The sequence below is a fragment of the Bufo bufo genome, chromosome 5 (assembly GCF_905171765.1).
Source record: "Bufo bufo chromosome 5, aBufBuf1.1, whole genome shotgun sequence".
NCBI lineage: Eukaryota > Metazoa > Chordata > Amphibia > Anura > Bufonidae > Bufo > Bufo bufo.
The window spans coordinates 436867103-436885500 of NC_053393.1; the positions used below are offsets into that span (position 1 = coordinate 436867103).

An 18398-nucleotide genomic window follows, 5' to 3' on the forward strand; every position below is an offset into this window, starting at 1 on the left:
TACAACTGAAATGAGAACTATAATCCACGCCCTACAATAGGAGGAGGGGTGATAGAGGGAAATCAAATGCATGAGGAACAGCTGGGAGGAAGGAAAACAAAAGTAAACAGAGCAGTGAGAACTCCTCCTAGCTCTAGTAGTGACATCATCACAGGGGTGGAGAAACAGAGCTGTGAGAACGTCCCAAAGCTCTGGTAGTGACACTTGTACATTAAAGTCGATCAAAGCCTACATGAGTGTCGTGGATGCTGGTTGCTTACGGGGGTTCTTGGTGGGTCATCCTTATCCAGGTTTCGTGGAGTTTTTGATTTCAGGTTTTTCTAAAGGTTTTCATACCGGGTTGGTCACCGTTCCAGAGTTTACGCAAGAATGTAAGAATCTTCAGTCAGCTGGCAAGAATCCTAGCGCCATAGACAAGTTGATAAATGCAGAGTTAGATAAGGGTTTTTGATCGGTCCTTTTAAGGTGCCCCCTTTCCAGCGGTGGAGAGTTAGTCCCGTAGGGGTGGTCACGGGTAAGTTTAGTAAGAAGGAGAGACTGATCATAGACCTGTCAGCCTCAACTCCCTTATTCCATCAGAGGAAGTGGGTATGAGGTATTCTTCCATTGACCAGGCTATCATTTGGTTAGGACCCGGAGCAGCATTGTCCAAGGCCGATATCTCTGATGCCTTTAAGTTACTCCCTATTACGCCAGCTCTCTGGCAGTGGCACGGCATTAAGTGGAGGGACCAATACTAGTTTTCCACAAAACTTACTTTTGGTTCTAAGAGCAGCCCGTGGCTGTTCGATCAGTTGGCTCAGGCCCTCCATCGGGTATTAGAGAATAAAATCCACTTTGAGCACGTCATCCATTACTTGGATGATTTCCTGCTGATCGAGAGGCCAGGGCTGGCCCCCCTGGGTCTGGGGAAACTTTTGAGTTGTTTTTCTCAGATGGGTGTCCCGGTATCCCCCAAGAAAGTTGAGGGCCCATCCACAGTCATTACTTTCCTAGGCATAGTGTTAGATTTGGAAAACATGTTAGCCAGATTGCCGTCGGACAAGTTAGTTAGGATCAGGGAAGTCGTACAGTCGTTACTGGGCATGTTAAATTTTGCTATGAGGATCATCCCGCAAGGCAGGTCATTCATTTCCCGCTTGTTGGCCCTCCTCGCTACTGCTCCAAATCAGGACAGCCCGGTACGCCTGGATAGTCAGGCCTTATCTGACCTACACATGTGGGACCACATCCTCAGCTAGTGGAATGGGGTGTCCTTGTTTATTCCCGAATTGTCTAACCTGTCTCCAGTAATCTTCTCGGACGTGGCTGCTGGCACAGGTTTTGCTGCTATTTTTGGCACCCACTGGGTCGCAGGTGAGTGGCCAGTTGAGGTTAGACAGATCCCGAGTTTCCTGCAAATCTCAGCACTCTTCGAGCTGTACCCCATAGTGGCGGCCGCCTTTATCTGGGGCAGCCGCTGGACAAATCTCACTGTGTTGTTTGTAACAGACAACGCCGCAGTGGTAGATATTATAAACAGTGGTTTGTCTAAGTCATCACATGTCATGTGTCTCATGAGGCGTCTAGTTCAACTCTTGTTGCAACATCATTTCTGTATTACTAGTACGCATGTACCAGGTTCTCAAAATGTGGCAGCTGACACCTTATCGAGGGCTAATTTTCCCCTTTTTTCGTAGGTCATGCCAGAGGCGGATGTTACGGGCGCTGCTGTTCCTCCCCACGAGTTGCTAATATTGGTTTGACTAGTCATTTGGCCACAGCCCATACCTTATTAGCCGAGTCACTTTCTCCGAACACGGCTAGGGCTTACCGCACTGGGTGGGCCGTATATTGCAAATTCCTGGAGAAATGCCCTCGAGGAGAGTCCAGCTTCATCGAGTACATCCTTGCTTTTATAGGTTACTGCCACTCGGAACTTAAAGGGAACCTGTCACCAGTTTTATGGTGTCCTAACTAAGGGCAACATAAATAAGTGACTGATTCTCTTAGCAAAATGCTGGGTCACTTTCTTTAATTGACCCAGTCAATCTGCCAACATCTTGTATTGAAAAACTCCAGCTGATAATGATGAGTCCTGAATATTCATGAGCTCCTGACTCTCCCCACCCACCTGCTGCTGAATGACAGTTTTTTTTCCCATATGAATCAGCAGCAGGTGGGCAGGGGAGTGGCTATAGCTCTGAATTTAAAATACGCTGGACTCAGTGACATCACGCTGGACTCAAATAAGCTCATTAGCATACGCCATGTGGCATCTTTGTGTGTATATTATGAGATAACCATCTGTCACACCAGTAAGTGAATACATCTAAGGTACTTTTTAGTAGTTAATGATTGTATATAATTAGTTATATTATAATCAAATATCCACATGACAGGTTCCCTTTAAGCTATCACACAACACAGTGAAATCCTACCTGTCAGGGGTGCAGCATTTCCTTTCCGTTAGTCATCCAGAACGGGGTTCGTTGTTTTCTGTTCACGCAGTCAAAGCAACGCTGAAGGGGTTAAGCAGATGTGGCCCAGGAGGCCAGGTACGCAGACAAGCCGTTACTGGTAGGCTATTCCGTAACCTGTCTGACGTTCTGGATTAGAATCCTTTCGGGGTTTTGCACAGCTTGGTGCTTAAAGCGGCTATTTATTTAGCCTTTTACGGTTTCTTGAGGCCTGGTGAGTTTACTTGTCCCCCCAATAGCAGTAAGTTTCTCACAGTTAGCCAACTGGTTCCGCATCTTGAGGGTTTCACGTTACTACTGAGGACGTCCAAGACCTCTCAGACGGGTCCTCCGATCCGAGTGTCCTACTTCCCCACGTCTCACCGATGGTGCCCTTTCAGAGTTCTTCAGCAGTTGCAGGCAGCCTTAGTAGGTCACAGGCCAGATAGTCCACTGTTGCTTTTGGGGTGTCACCAGTTTGTGTCTCACATACGCTCCTTAGTTGTGAGTCTGAGCGGCGACCCCGCTTCGATTTCAGGTCATTTGTTCCGTATAGGAGCGGCGTCCGCGGCCTCCAAAAATCAGGTGCCAGCGTACGTTATCCAGAAGTTGGGTCGCTGGCGCTCCTCCTGCTTTAGTCGCTACATTCCTCATCCCAAAACTGAGATGTGATTGGCTTTCCAAAGTTTGGTCTTGTGAATATGTTGTAATAAATTACTCTTGCTACTCTGTATGCCTTTTGCCCTCTTTCTGGTGTCCCTGCTACGTCGCGGTTGCGGCACAACTCTAACCGCTTAGGCGTAAGGTAGTTTCAGGTGGTATAGGGTGCATTCTCTCGGTAGCCACGACCACAAGTGTAAAGGCTGATTCATTGGCCTGTATTTGTGGGAGGGGCACTGCTGCCTTTATGTTCGGCCGGCGTCCCTCCCACTTTGTACGTCGTTCGGCTTTTCTCCCTCCCACCCGCCCTTACTCTTGTTACTCATGGAGGGGATGCCCTCTTTCTGGTGTCCCTGCTATGTCGCGGTTGCGGCACAACTCTAACCTCTTAGGCGTAAGGTAGTTTCAGGTGGGATAGGGTGCATTCTCTCGGTAGCCACGACCACAATTATAATCTAAATTTCTTGTCTCCATCAAATCTATATAGTTTAAGGTAATCCAATGATGTAATAGTTTGTATGTATTGTTACACATGGTATGAATTACGGTATGAAGGATTACAGATAACATATTGGCTATTTCTTAAAGTAAATATAATTTCCATTAATTGTCACCTTAATGGGCCTTGATGAAGGCCCTCAGAGTGCAAAAGGTTTTAAGTCTTGCTTTATAAGCACAATGCTCAGCTCATTTAACACAAGCAAACAATGAATTCAGTAATGTGCTATCAGGCTTCCATGCCAACCAAAAAATCTCAGCAATAAGAATACAGATACATTTATCGGACCATCGTTCAAGCAAAATAGTCCGGCAACAGGAAATATCCTGTATAACATAACGTGGCTTTCATTGAATTGCTATAAAATCTACAGTTACAGTACCAGCAGAAGGTAAGGCTCACTTACATGTTTCAGACTAGAAGTCTTTAAAGGGAATCTGTCAGCAGGTTTATGCTGCCCAACCTGAGGACCCTGATTTCAGTCATCTCATACTTGAGATCACAGTTTATCAGTAGTGTTGATCGCGAATATTCTAATCGCGAATTTTTATCGCGAATATTGGCACTTTGAGAATTCACGAATATCTAGAATATAGTGCTATATCTTCATAATCGCGAATATTCTAGATTTTTTTTCATCAGTACCCATGATCCCTCACTGCTTCTTGCTTGTGGGCCAATGAGAAGGCTGCAATATCTTTGACTTTAGGAGTAGTGTTGATCGCAAATTTTCGTATCGCGAATTTTTATTGCAAATTTTCCGATTGCCGATTTTTGCAATCAAGAAAATAATGACTGAAGATCACGAATTCTCGAATTTGCGAATATATGACGAATATTCTCCCAAATATCGTGAATTCGAATATTGCCCCTGCCGCTCACTGTTTATCAGCTCCAGTGTGAACCAAGTACAGTGTGATCTGAGAGTCCTCTCAATGATATGCACAAGCTCAGGAGCTGCCACCTCCATCCACTGACTAACAGCTATCTCCCTCCATAGTAATAGGGAGAAAGCTGTCAATCACAGGTAGAAGGATAGGGGAGCTGGCAGCTCATGAATACTGAGGACTCCTGGCTCACACAGAACATGTCTTCCAAGGCACCTGATAAGCTGTGATTTTATGAAAGCTACACAATATTGACAAGAAAGTGACACACCATGGATATCAGAGTGTCTGTCGGATAGGTGAGAAATAGTGATAGATTTACTTTACTCCTAGCTATCAGTGTGATATATACTGTACTGCTCTCTACTGTAATTTCTATTCTGTACTGCTATCTATCTGTACTGCTCTCTATCTGTATTATATGTGTTGTATTGCTATCTACCTGTACTACATGTACTGTACTTCTCTCTATCTGTACTACATGTGTTGTACTGCTATCTACATGTACTACATGTAACGTGCTGCTCTCTATCTGTACATGTGTTGTACTGCTATCTACATGTACTACATGTACTCTACTGCTCTCTATCTGTATTATATGTGTTTTACTGCTATCTACATGTACTACATGTACTCTACTGCTCTCTATCTGTATTATATGTGTTGTACTGCTATCTACCTGTACTACATGCACTGTGCTGCTCTCTATCTGTACTACATGTGTTGTACTGCTATCTACATGTACTACATGTACTGTGCTGCTCTCTATCTGTATTATATGTGTTGTACTGCTATCTACCTGTACTACATGCACTGTGCTGCTCTCTATATGTACTACATGTGTTGTACTGCTATCTACCTTTACTACATGTACTGTACTGCTCTCTATCTGTATTATATGTGTTGTACTGCTATCTACCTGTACTACATGTACTCTACTGCTGTCTATCTGCTTTACATATACTATACTGCTCTCTAACAAATACAAAAATGGTCTAAACTTTAAAAAAAATTGCACTTTATTAACATACTTTCTCACATGTACTACCTGTATTATACTGTCTTTTATACTATTAATCACGTGCTAAGTGTACTATACTGTTCTCAACCTGTCTCATATGTACTGTACTGCTCTCTATCTGTGCTTCATGCTATCTACCTGTACTACATGTACAATACTGCTATCTACCTGTACTACATGTACAATACTGCTATCTAGCTGTACACAATGTACTATACTTCTCTCTACCTGTACACAATGTACTATACTTCTCTCTACCTGTGCTGCAATATACTAATAGGAACTCATTACTAGCATTTACTGTGACAGGTAAAATGATGATAATTACCACCAAAATAGTCAACTCAAGAACCACCAGCCCCACAAAAATCACAGACACAGCAATTTTTTTCTACGGACACAAAAAAAAGGTGTTTATTTTTACAGACTGTCCAGAAATTTCTGTACGGTTGTCAACTCTGGTTCAGACCCCCATGATCAGTTTTGATGGCCTACAATATTGATGTATGGCAGAGAACAATACGGTGCAATGAGCATGTGTGTTAATCCCCAAAAAAAAGAACAGGTGAGGGTAGGTCCACATGTAAATCTGCAGCCGCAAAATTCACCCCAAATCATGCAGCTGATATAGAATCTGATTGATTGCTATAGGCAACTAAGCCACTTTTCCTCTGCCAGTTTTGATAAATCTCCCCCAATGTTTTCCTTTGGCACACAGGTTTTTGCTGGCGTATTTGTACACTTTTGCATTTTTTGTGTTGTTTTTTGCTTCAGTGCTTTTTATAATTTTTTTGTAAAAAAAACAGCATCTACAGATGTTAGCTGTTTGGTACTATTTGATACTGGTGTTTTTCTTAAGTAGGTGTCATTTTCTTCTTTTCAAAAACGTTGCATATTCTCACATATTCCAGAGTAAGGCTCCCTGCACACAACCGTTGTTTTTCCCCGTTTACTGGCCGTTTTTTGCGTATACGTATACGGAACCATTTATTTCAATGGTTCCGCAAAAAAAAAGCATGTACTCCGTAATGCATTCCATTTCCGTATTTCCGTTTTTCCGTTCCGTTTAAAGATAGAACATGTCCTATTATTGCCCGCAAATCACGTTCCGTGGCTCCAATTTTATCTATGTAATTACTGTATACTGTATATGCCATACGGAAAAACGGAACGGAAAAACGGAACAGAAACGGAAACACAACGGAAACAAAAAACGGAACAACGGATCAGTGAAAAACAGACCGCAAAACACTGAAAAAGCCATACGGTCATGTGCAGGAGGCCTAAGTCAGAAAAGGAAAAGCACAGCAAAAAGCAAGCATAAAAATAGGGTTCAAGCCTCAGAGCTCTCAAAAAACGTGATTTATTCACCCAATGAACAGAAACATTTGAGTCCCTCTATGTAATTATTCTCAGCTTGAGAATGGTTCCATATAAGGACTGAAATGTTGTAGTCCATTGGGTGAATAAGTCACTTTTTTTAGAAGATTTTTGGAGGGCTATTTCTTCATTTGGAAACATATTACATAGTGGTTTATCAAGAATGTATTCTTCATTAGCAACCTGCACACCACAAGGCCCAAATGTGCTGTCCTGAATATCAGGTCAAATGCCACTGCAAAGCTTTGTGATTGGTGAAATACTAATATTTAACTTCACGGTTGAGTTTTTATCATTATGCTATGACTTTAGGCTGAAAAAAAGCCTTAAACATAGGTTGTTCTGCCAAGGATGCTGCCACACAAAGTTTTGCCTATAGTCCTACTTTGTCAGTGTTTTTTTTGTAGCTTTTTAGGTTTTAGGCATTTTGGACATAATGTGCATGTACACCTTGTAATTAGTGATGAGCGGCAGGGGCTATATTCGAATCCGCAATATTTCACGAATATTTTTTAGAATATTCGGCATATATTCGCGAATTTCGAGAATTCGAGATTATTTTATTGAATGCGATAAATCGGCAATATAAAAATCACGTAATGCGAATTCGTAACGCGAAATACAGGCGTGGGTCACTTTGGCTAAATTTTTCAAGCTGGTATGTTTCCTGAGACTGGAGAAAATGGTTGGCACGGCAGAACATTAAAATAGCTTTACAGGGAGTGCAGAATTATTAGGCAAGTTGTATTTTTGAGGATTAATTTTATTATTGAACAACAACCATGTTCTCAATGAACTCAAAAAACTCATTAATATCAAAGCTGAATATTTTTGGAAGTAGTTTTTAGTTTGTTTTTAGTTTTAGCTATTTTAGGGGGATATCTGTGTGTGCAGGTGACTATTACTGTGCATAATTATAAGGCAACTTAACAAAAAACAAATATATACCCATTTCAATTATTTATTTTTACCAGTGAAACCAATATAACATCTCAACATTCACAAATATACATTTCTGACATTCAAAAACAAAACAAAAACAAATCAGTGACCAATATAGCCACCTTTCTTTGCAAGGACACTCAAAAGCCTGCCATCCATGGATTCTGTCAGTGTTTTGATCTGTTCACCATCAACATTGCGTGCAGCAGTAACCACAGCCTCCCAGACACTGTTCAGAGAGGTGTACTGTTTTCCCTCCTTGTAAATCTCACATTTGATGATGGACCACAAGTTCTCAATGGGGTTCAGATCAGGTGAACAAGGAGGCCATGTCATTAGATTTTCTTCTTTTATACCCTTTCTTGCCAGCCACGCTGTGGAGTACTTGGACGCGTGTGATGGAGCATTGTCCTGCATGAAAATCATGTTTATCTTGAAGGATGCAGACTTCTTCCTGTACCACTGCTTGAAGAAGGTGTCTTCCAGAAACTGGCAGTAGGACTGGGAGTTGAGCTTGACTCCATCCTCAACCCAAAAAAGGCCCCACAAGCTCATCTTTGATAATACCAGCCCAAACCAGTACTCCACCTCCACCTTGCTGGCGTCTGAGTCGGACTGGAGCTCTCTGCCCTTTACCAATGCAGCCACGGGCCCATCCATCTGGCCCATCAAGACTCACTCTCATTTCATCAGTCCATAAAACTTTAGAAAAATCAGTCTTGAGACATTTCTTGGCCCAGTCTTGACGTTTCAGCTTGTGTGTCTTGTTCAGTGGTGGTCGTCTTTCAGCCTTTCTTACCTTGGCCATGTCTCTCAGTATTGCACACCTTGTGCTTTTGGGCACTCCAGTGATGTTGCAGCTCTGAAATATGGCCAAACTGGTGGCAAGTGGCATCTTGGCAGCTGCACGCTTGACTTTTCTCAGTTCATGGGCAGTTATTTTGCGCCTTGGTTTTTCCACACGCTTCTTGTGACCCTGTTGACTATTTTGAATGAAACGCTTGATTGTTCGATGATCACGCTTCAGAAGCTTTGCAATTTTAAGAGTGCTGCATCCCTCTGCAAGATATCTCACTATTTTTGACTTTTCTGAGCTTGTCAAGTCCTTCTTTTGACCCATTTTGCCAAAGGAAAGGAAGTTGCCTAATAATTATGCACACCTAATATAGGGTGTTGATGTCATTAGACCACACCCCTTCTCATTACAGAGATGCACATCACCTAATATGCTTAATTGGTAGTAGGCTTTCGAGCCTATACAGCTTGGAGTAAGACAACATGCATAAAGAGGATAATGTGGTCAAAATACTAATTTGCCTAATAATTCTGCACTCCCTGTATATGCAGATAGAGTCAAGTGCTCCAACATATTTGCGATTGCGCTAATCGGCAGTGATTAGAATATTTTTTCGCACTACGTCCAACGTTACATTTTAGCAGGTCTAAGTACAGATTACTGATTGGGGCACTAAGTATTGTTGTGAACTTGACATTGCTTCCTTCTCATTGGCCCACAAGCAAGAAGCAGAGAGGAATCATGTGTTCATATGTAAAAAAAAATGCTGAATATTCGATATAACGAATATATAGCACTATATTCTAAATATTTGCAAATTCTCAAAGTGGCGATATTTGCAATAAAAATTCGCTATTCGAATATTCGTGCTCAACACTACTTGTAATATAATTTCCTGTAAAACCATAATACACACTGACACTTGCGTCAATGGATATCTATGGAACAAACATGTTAGACAATGAGGGCAAAAGCACCACACCCAGAGCACTCTGCTATTTTTTTTTTAAATGTCATTGACCCAAAAATCACATCTTAAAGATGAAAAGACATCACTACAAAAAATTCTTGTGTGTGGATGGAAACTGACACAGACATTTCACCTTGAACAGAGCTGTGCTTCTGGCGCTGGAAATTCTGGTGTTGGCGGCCGCTGGGAACAGCTAATTAGTAGGGGTGCTGGATGTTGTACGATCCCATTTATTGGATTTGTTCAAAATATTATATTTGTCTTAAAAATAACATGGAAGCTATTACAGTATTGCAGAAAACATAGTTAACTCATAGACCCCTTTTCCCCAAGGGCAAAGAAAAAATTTGGATACCACCGATGTTAAAGGGGTTTTCTAATCGGAGACAATGAGGACCTGCACCTATCTCCTAAACGGAAAATAGTGGAGGGCACACTGTGAATGCGCAGCCAACGTCTATTGATTTCTAAGGGACCACCGAAAATAGCAGAGCGCTGGCTTGGCTATTTCCGTTGGGCCCATAGAAGTGAATGGGAGTGGTGCCAATGCATGCGGGGTGCGCTCCCATTCACTTCTATTGGGAGAACGTTTGGTGGTGGCCGGAGTCCTCCAGCCACCACTTTGTTCTCGATATAGGTGCTAGTTCCAGCGGTGGGACCCGAACCTATAAGACAATGGGGGTATATTCTAGAGATAAGAATGAGAATGATGAGAATGAGAATACCCCTTTAAGTTTGTAGTTTCAGTAATACTTACATCCATTTTAAACTGAAGAAGGAAATTTTCCTGAAGTGCCAGTATCCTGAAAAAAATATGTATTTTAAAAGTTTGAAGATAAAATGTTGCAGAGGTAGACAGTATGTATACTTCCCATGTTGTGGCTTCCATTCAAATTTACAGAAATGATAAAGTGAAATATTTACATGGGTGTAGAAGTACAGAAGACATAGGCTCTGACTAACGGCGTAATATACAAAAATTATGACTTGGAGATAAGGAAGGGGGAAAGTGAGACAGTACTGAAGAGTTTGTGTAAATTTGTAATCATACTGAGTGACTGCATGGCCAAAGATCTATTCATTGCCTAAAACAATTAGGCGGGAGGTGAACGCATTGCACCCGCACTGAATCCTGACCCATTTATTTCTATGGGGCTGTGCACACGAGCGGTGATTTTCACGCATCACTTGTGCGTTGCGTGAAAATCGCAGCATGCTCCTCTTTGTGCGTTTTTCACGTAACGCAGGCCCCATAGAAATGAATGGGGTTGCGTGAAAATCGCAAGCATCCGCAAGCAAGTGCGGATGCGGTGCGATTTTCACGCACGGTTGCTAGGTGACGATCGGGATGGGGACCCGATCATTATTATTTTCCCTTATAACATGGTTATAAGGGAAAATAATAGCGTTCTGAATACAGAATGCATAGTACAATAGCACTGGAGGGGGTTAAAAAAAAATAAAAAAAATTTTAACTCACCTTAATCCACTTGTTCGCGCAGCCCAGCATCCCTTCATCTGTGCTGTGAGCAATAGGACCTTTGATGACATCACTGCGTTCATCACATGGTCCATCACATGATCCATCACCATGGTGATGGATCATGTGATGAGCGTAGTGACGTCATCAAAGGTCCTATTGCTCCCAGCACGGATGAAGACAGAAGAAGGGATGCCGGGCTGCGCGAACAAGTGGATTAAGGTGAGTTAAATTTTTTTATATTTTTTTTTAACCCCCCCAGCGCTATTTTACAATGCATTCTGTATTCAGAATGCTATTATTTTCCCTTATAACCATGTTATAAGGGAAAATAATACAATCTACAGAACACCGATCCCAAGCCCGAACTTCTGTGAAGAAGTTCGGGTTTGGGTACCAAACATGCGTGATTTTTCTCATGCGAGTGCAAAACACATTACAATGTTTTGCACTCGCGCGGAAAAATCGCGCATGTTCCCGCAACGCACCCGCCACTTATCCGGGCCAAAAATATGACGCCCGTGTGAAAGAGGCCTTATTGTTTCCTGCCCTCAAAATAATACTGTGCTCATTAGAAATGTATTGTAACAATATGACCAATTTTGTTTTAAATCAAGTTTTTACCTTAAACATTTTAGTGCTCTCATTAAAGAAACAAAATAAGAATCTTGCAGGTCTGATACCTTTTAATGGCTAAAATAGAAGCAATGATGTTACATAGCGAGCTTTCGATGCAACATCAGTCCCTTCATCAGGCATACTACAAGAACATATGAAGAAACTTCAATATATACACTCACCTAAAGAATTATTAGGAACACCATACTAATACGGTGTTGGACCCCCTTTTGCCTTCAGAACTGCCTTAATTCTACATGGCATTGATTCAACAAGGTGCTGATAGCATTCTTTAGAAATGTTGGCCCATATTGATAGGATAGCATCTTGCAGTTGATGGAGATTTGAGGGATGCACATCCAGGGCACGAAGCTCCCGTTCCACCACATCCCAAAGATGCTCTATTGGGTTGAGATCTGGTGACTGTGGGGGCCATTTTAGTACAGTGAACTCATTGTCATGTTCAAGAAACCAATTTGATATGATTCGAGCTTTGTGACATGGTGCATTATCCTGCTGGAAGTAGCCATTAGAGGATGGATACATGTTCTCATTCTGTTTACGCCAAATTCGGACTCTACCATTTGAATGTCTCAACAGAAATCGAGACTCATCAGACCAGGCAACATTTTTCCAGTCTTCAACAGTCCAATTTTGGTGAGCTCGTGCAAATTGTAGCCTCTTTTTCCTATTTGTAGTGGAGATGAGTGGTACCCGGTGGGGTCTTCTGCTGTTGTAGCCCATCCGCCTCAAGTTTGTGCGTGTTGTGGCTTCACAAATGCTTTGCAGCATACCTCGGTTGTAACGAGTGGTTATTTCAGTCAACGTTGCTCTTCTATCAGCTTGAATCAGTCGGCCCATTCTCCTCTGACCTCTAGCATCCACAAGGCATTTTTGCCCACAGGACTGCCGCATACTGGATGTTTTTCCCTTTTCACACCATTCTTTGTAAACCCTAGAAATGGTTGTGCGTGAAAATCCCAGTAACTGAGCAGATTGTGAAATACTCAGACCGGCCCGTCTGGCACCAACAACCATGCCACGCTCAAAATTGCTTAAATCACCTTTCTTTCCCATTCTGACATTCAGTTTGGAGTTCAGGAGATTGTCTTGACTAGGACCACCCCCCTAAATGCATTGAAGCAACTGCCATGTGATTGGTTGACTAGATAATTGCATTAATGAGAAATAGAACAGGTGTTCCTAATAATTCTTTAGGTGAGTGTATATATATATATATATATATATATATTATACATGTTAGCCATTAAAACACATAAGACCTGCAAGACTCTTATTTTGTTTCTCTTAATGAGAGCAGTAAACTAGTTTTCTACAGGCTAACACGGTACCAGACTTTTTCCTTTTTTCTAATTTTTCATGTGATTATATTAAAAATTTTAACACTAGCCATTGAACCTCAACATTGTCTGATATGTCCCGTTCTGAATTCTCTTCAGTTATCATCTCATTATCAGCGCAAACAGGATTAGAATTAAAAAATAACACATTTATTATAAATATGGAGGCATATTACAGAGGATTTACTATTGTTAACAGGAAATGGTAACAGCTTACTGCCTCCCCCTCCCTGCACAATGACCTCTGCACAGGTCACAGAGCATGCATACAAACAGTGGAACACCTTACATTGGGGCAGACATCGCAAATATTATGGGACCCGGGGGAAACAGAGGTTTGACCTCCTTCTTCTGTTTCCGACTTGAAAACATTGCATGTTCATACAGCCACTAGGAGAAGTTCAGTGCAAAGAGATGTTTACAGATTCAATTGCAGTCAAAAGTAACAGCATACATCCCTATGCACTGAGCTCCATCTAGTGGTGGCCTCAGGCAGGCAGTTTTATAAGACACTGAATGAGGGAAGCAGCAGACATAGAGCTGCATGGAGGTGGTCTTTCAATCTATCTATTCTAGTTGGCTGGTGTAAATACATTGAGAATTATGGTGATCAGACTGAGTGCCACATTTATGAAGCACCTGTTCCACTTTCTTTGATACAGATTTTTGGGTAAAGTAGGAGAGGCAGAGTTTTATTTTTTGTATTACAATTTTGTAATTTATAACAAATTACTACAATTCCTTTTGCTTACTATAAGAAAAAATAAATTTGTCAGAAATCTGGAGAATCTTACTTTGCGTTTCACATTGCTTTGCAGTGTATGCGTACTGGGAAATTTGGTGGGGCAGGGGGCCCCATATTGAATTTTGCTATGGGGCCCTGTGAAACCTGTGTTGCTGTGCATACAAAACTCTCCCATAGATGTCAAAGAGTCATCTCCAGGTACCAGTGCCCTACGTACATGAACTGCCATGAACAGAGCATAGCACTAGTTTACATACAGAAAACAGAAGAAATTAAGAAAGTGGAAAAATGGAATATGTATCCATATCTGGTTTTAATTGTAAAACGATATCGGTCAGAAGAGACCATTCATAGTGCACGTATGTTTCATTAGTTGGGAGGAGATGCAAATTGAGAATTTGTTAAGAATTGTTCTGAAATATTCTGTCAAGCAACAACTTAAAAAGAATGAATGAGCTAAAATTCTAATTGGGTCTATATTAGATTCTGATGGATTAAAGACACGTTGACTGACATTTCCTTAATGGCATTATAAACAATGATCTATGTAGAAGGAAAACCAAGGTTGTCACGAATGGAAACGTAATTGTTTTTAGAGGCATTTTTAAACCATTCACTCTACTGTGCAAGGCAGCATTTACAAGAAACCAATAAAACATCTCCATAAGAGCTCTGAATATAGCCCTTCAGCTACTAATACAGTAGATGGGATGACACTCAGAACGTTGGGGTGAGACACTTACTTCGCCAAGTCATTCAGATCCAGGCGGCCATCTTTATTCTTGTCAAAGAGTTTCATCTAAAGAAGGTAAACACTTTTAGTTATTGCCTCTTTAGGTAAGATGAGAAATAAACTGAATGCGCAATCCCTGTGCCTGTAAAACAGGAACCATTTGAAGGTAATTTAATAGTATACGAATATCATTAAAAATGTGTATTTCTATAAATGACTGTGGAGGTGGATGGCCTGCAAGAAATAAATGGCTGCTAGGGGTGGTACACAGAGATGCTTTTAGCAAATGTTCTTACATATTAGAATTCAATCAACATGGAAGGAGATAAATAGGTTTATATTGCTTTTATCGAGCAACCAAGCTTTTTCTGGAAAAAGGTGAAGTCACTCTCTGCACCACGAGCAGCAGCTATGGGTCGAAGTATAAATTCCAGATTCTGGCAATGGTGGCAGACCCCAGTGTTCTGCTAAAGTAGTTCCACATCTGTCTGCATATTGGATTTTAAAGTGAGTGTACACCGCAAAGATGCCAATACACCTTCAATAGCTGTTGGGTGAACTTTCATTCAGCCATTAGCTATCTTTCCAAATATCTCATACACGCTCAGTTCAGCCTATATGCGTTTTCAATGGAGAAAAAAGATCAGAAGAGAACAAAAGAATTGGGCAAAAAAATTCCATTTACCCGATTCTTCTCTTCCCTGGGGGAAGAGATGGGAGGTCATCATACACAGTAGATTGTCAGATTATCCCACTGAAAATTGCAAGTTCAGCTGACAATACATTAATGTGTATGGGGGCCTTTAATCAATTATACTGCTTAACTATATGGGAGAGATTTCTACATCGGTCTTGATATCCCCTGCGTGGCTAGAGGATGTGCCTAATTTGTGACGAGCAACTGGCCTCATCATAAATTAGGTGCATACTCCGGCAGTCCGTGCACCTAAACAGAAAGAGTTCAGAGTTGTCTTAGATTTCTGGCTTCATTTGCTCCAGAAAACTGTAGTTTGTTGCAGCAGCTGGTCATGCCCCCTTCCTGCCCTTGTTACGCCCTCTTTCGGGAACGTGGTGAGGACAGCGTGAAAAACACCACTTGTGGCCATTTTTTTAAAAGTCGCATTTAAAAACCTGAAAACACATATCTTGTGACTTTTCAACGCCACTTTTCTGGCACAAACAAAAACATAAATCTCCCCCTATGTGTATGCACGGGATTTGGACCTCTGTATAACAAAAGCTGAGCTCCAACTGCTATCCAAATATAAGGGATTTTCTGGGAGAAGAATATGCTCAGAATAGGTCCTCAATATCTGATTATTGGGGTTCTAACACTTGCCAGCGCTACCGATCAGCTGATTGAAGAGGCTACAGCGCTCCGGTGATTGTTGCAGCCTCCTCATAGCATAGCAACCACAGCACTGTACATTGTATAGACGCTGTGCTTTGTATAGAAGCCCAAACCCATTCTGAGCCGCTCCTAGGCTACGTGACCAATGAACATGACATCACTAACCACAATGCTTACTTTAGGGCCTCTGCCTCTTTAAACAGCTGCGGGGTGCATGGAGTTGGCCCCCTACAGATAAAATATTGATGAACTATCCTCAGGATAAGTCATCAATATTTTACTCTCAGAAAACCCCTTTAAGAGATATAACATCTAAATGAAATGGTGTTAAGAGGTGGACATCATTTGGAAGAGTTGTGCAGTTTGAACATCCCATGTTATTACTACAGGTTATCCTTGTAGAACCCATATGTGGTGTTCCCACCAATAGTTCTGAGGAATATGAAACATAACATGATGCCATAATAATGATTTACCACCCAGCAGGCCATTGCCCTGTTTTAAAAACTGAGCTGGATGGGCCTCTTGGCATTAGCTAACAAAGGGAAGCCTAAAATACAAACTAAAAAGGGTTCTCCAAAAGTAGACCACTTTGTGACATTACAATACCTATATCTCCAATGATTGAAGCACCACTTACCATTGTATCCGTGTATTCATCCAACTTATCAGCAGTCATCTGTTTTTTATGTTGTGAGAAGAGATCTTGCAGGAAATTCTGTTGGAATAAGCACGAAAATAGCATTCAGTGTTTAATGAGACATTGAATATAACCTCTAGAAGGTGCAAGGAAATTTGTCACCCTCACCATTAGTGTTAAAATAATACTACCTCAATGACAACCGTTTATATATATATATATATATATATATATATATATATATATACAGTACAGACCAAAAGTTTGGAAACACCTTCTCATTCAAAGAGTTTTCTTTATTTTCATGACTATGAAAATTGTAGATTCACACTGAAGGCATCAAAACTATGAATTAACACATGTAGAATTATATACATAACAAGCAAGTGTGAAACAACTGAAAATATGTCTAGGTTCTTCAAAGTAGCCACCTTTTTCTTTGATTACTGCTTTGCACACTCTTGGCATTCTCTTGATGAGCTTCAAGAGGTAGTCCCCTGAAATGGTTTTCACTTCACAGGTGTGCCCTGTCAGGTTTAATAAGTGGGATTTCTTGCCTTATAAATGGGGTTGGGACCATCAGTTGCGTTGAGGAGAAGTCAGGTGGATACACAGCTGATAGTCCTACTGAATAGACTGTTAGAATTGGTATTATGGCAAGAAAAAAGGAGCTAAGTAAAGAAAAACGAGTGGCCATCATTACTTTAAGAAATTAAGGTCAGTTAGTCAGCTGAAAAATTGGGAAAACTTTGAAAGTAAGGGCTATTTGACCATGAAGGAGAGTGATAGGGTGCTGCGCCAGATGACCTGGCCTCCACAGTCACCGGACCTGAACCCAATCGAGATGGTTTGGGGTGAGCTGGATCGCAGAGTGAAGGCAAAAGGGCCAACAAGTGCTAAGCATCTATGGGAACTCCTTCAAGACTGTTGGAAGACCATTTCAGGGGACTATCTCTTGAAGCTCATCAAGAGAATGCCAAGAGTGTGCAAAGCAGTAATCAAAGCAAAAGGTGGCTACTTTGAAGAACCTAGAATATGACATATTTTCAGTTGTTTCACACTTGTTTGTTATTTATATAATTCCACATGTGTTAATTCATAGTTTTGATGCCTTCATAGTCATGAAAATAAAGAAAACTGAATGAGAAGGTGTGTCCAAATTTTTGGTCTGTACTGTATATATATATGCAGTATGGTTTACTGTGACCCAGAATTCATTTTAAATTGCCTGTCCCAATGCCCTAGCAATGGGCTAGTCAGTGTGTATCCGATGCCTGAAATACCAGCTGACATCTCCTGGAGATGTAGGTGGCTACAAGTGCCTCCCCTCCCAAAAAATAAAGTCATAAATAAATAAATTACTGTGTAATAAATGTCAAGGAGCAAAATCTAGTAGAATCTGGCACTCTGTTTTGGCTGATAAAGGGGAATCCTGAGTGGAGACCTTGCCTTTGAGACATCCATACACCCTAATAGCTATAGTAGGTAGTGTGGTTTTCTTGCATTGTGCAGGTTATTTTTTGATTGAGTACTCTGGTTCCTTTTTATTATCCAAATTCACAATGAAATACAAGTGGAAGGAAGTAGGCTGGCCAAGTTCTTACACAGAAATGCAACCCCTGCCCCTCAAAAAAAAGGGGGTACAAATTAGGGAATGAAACTCCATACACTGTAATTGCCTTCATTTTTGGGTCAGATTTAAATTCTGAAAAAAATAAAATCATAACAAACACTCTCCACCATGTGAATGAACAGGCCTCAGAAGTAAGGTCTAGAGAGAGAAGGACTAATGTGAATAAGTCGCTAATGGCTGTAGCTGTATGTAAAGGAAGGACAATAATAAAAATGTTAAAGGTGTTGTCTCACTTCAGCAAGTG

At 41.2% G+C, this 18398-nt stretch overlaps 1 protein-coding gene across 1 annotated transcript in view; it reads right to left on the reverse strand.

Moving 5' to 3' along the window:
* Positions 1-18398, reverse strand: part of SCGN (secretagogin, EF-hand calcium binding protein) — an 80135-nt gene that overhangs the window by 18311 nt on the left and 43426 nt on the right. Inside the window, exons 6-8 of the mRNA XM_040432854.1 lie at positions 16522-16599; positions 14541-14596; positions 10351-10396 (exon numbers count right to left, since the gene is read on the reverse strand). Coding sequence (XP_040288788.1) covers positions 10351-10396; positions 14541-14596; positions 16522-16599 — 180 coding nt within the window. The remainder of the gene's footprint in view (positions 1-10350; positions 10397-14540; positions 14597-16521; positions 16600-18398) is intronic.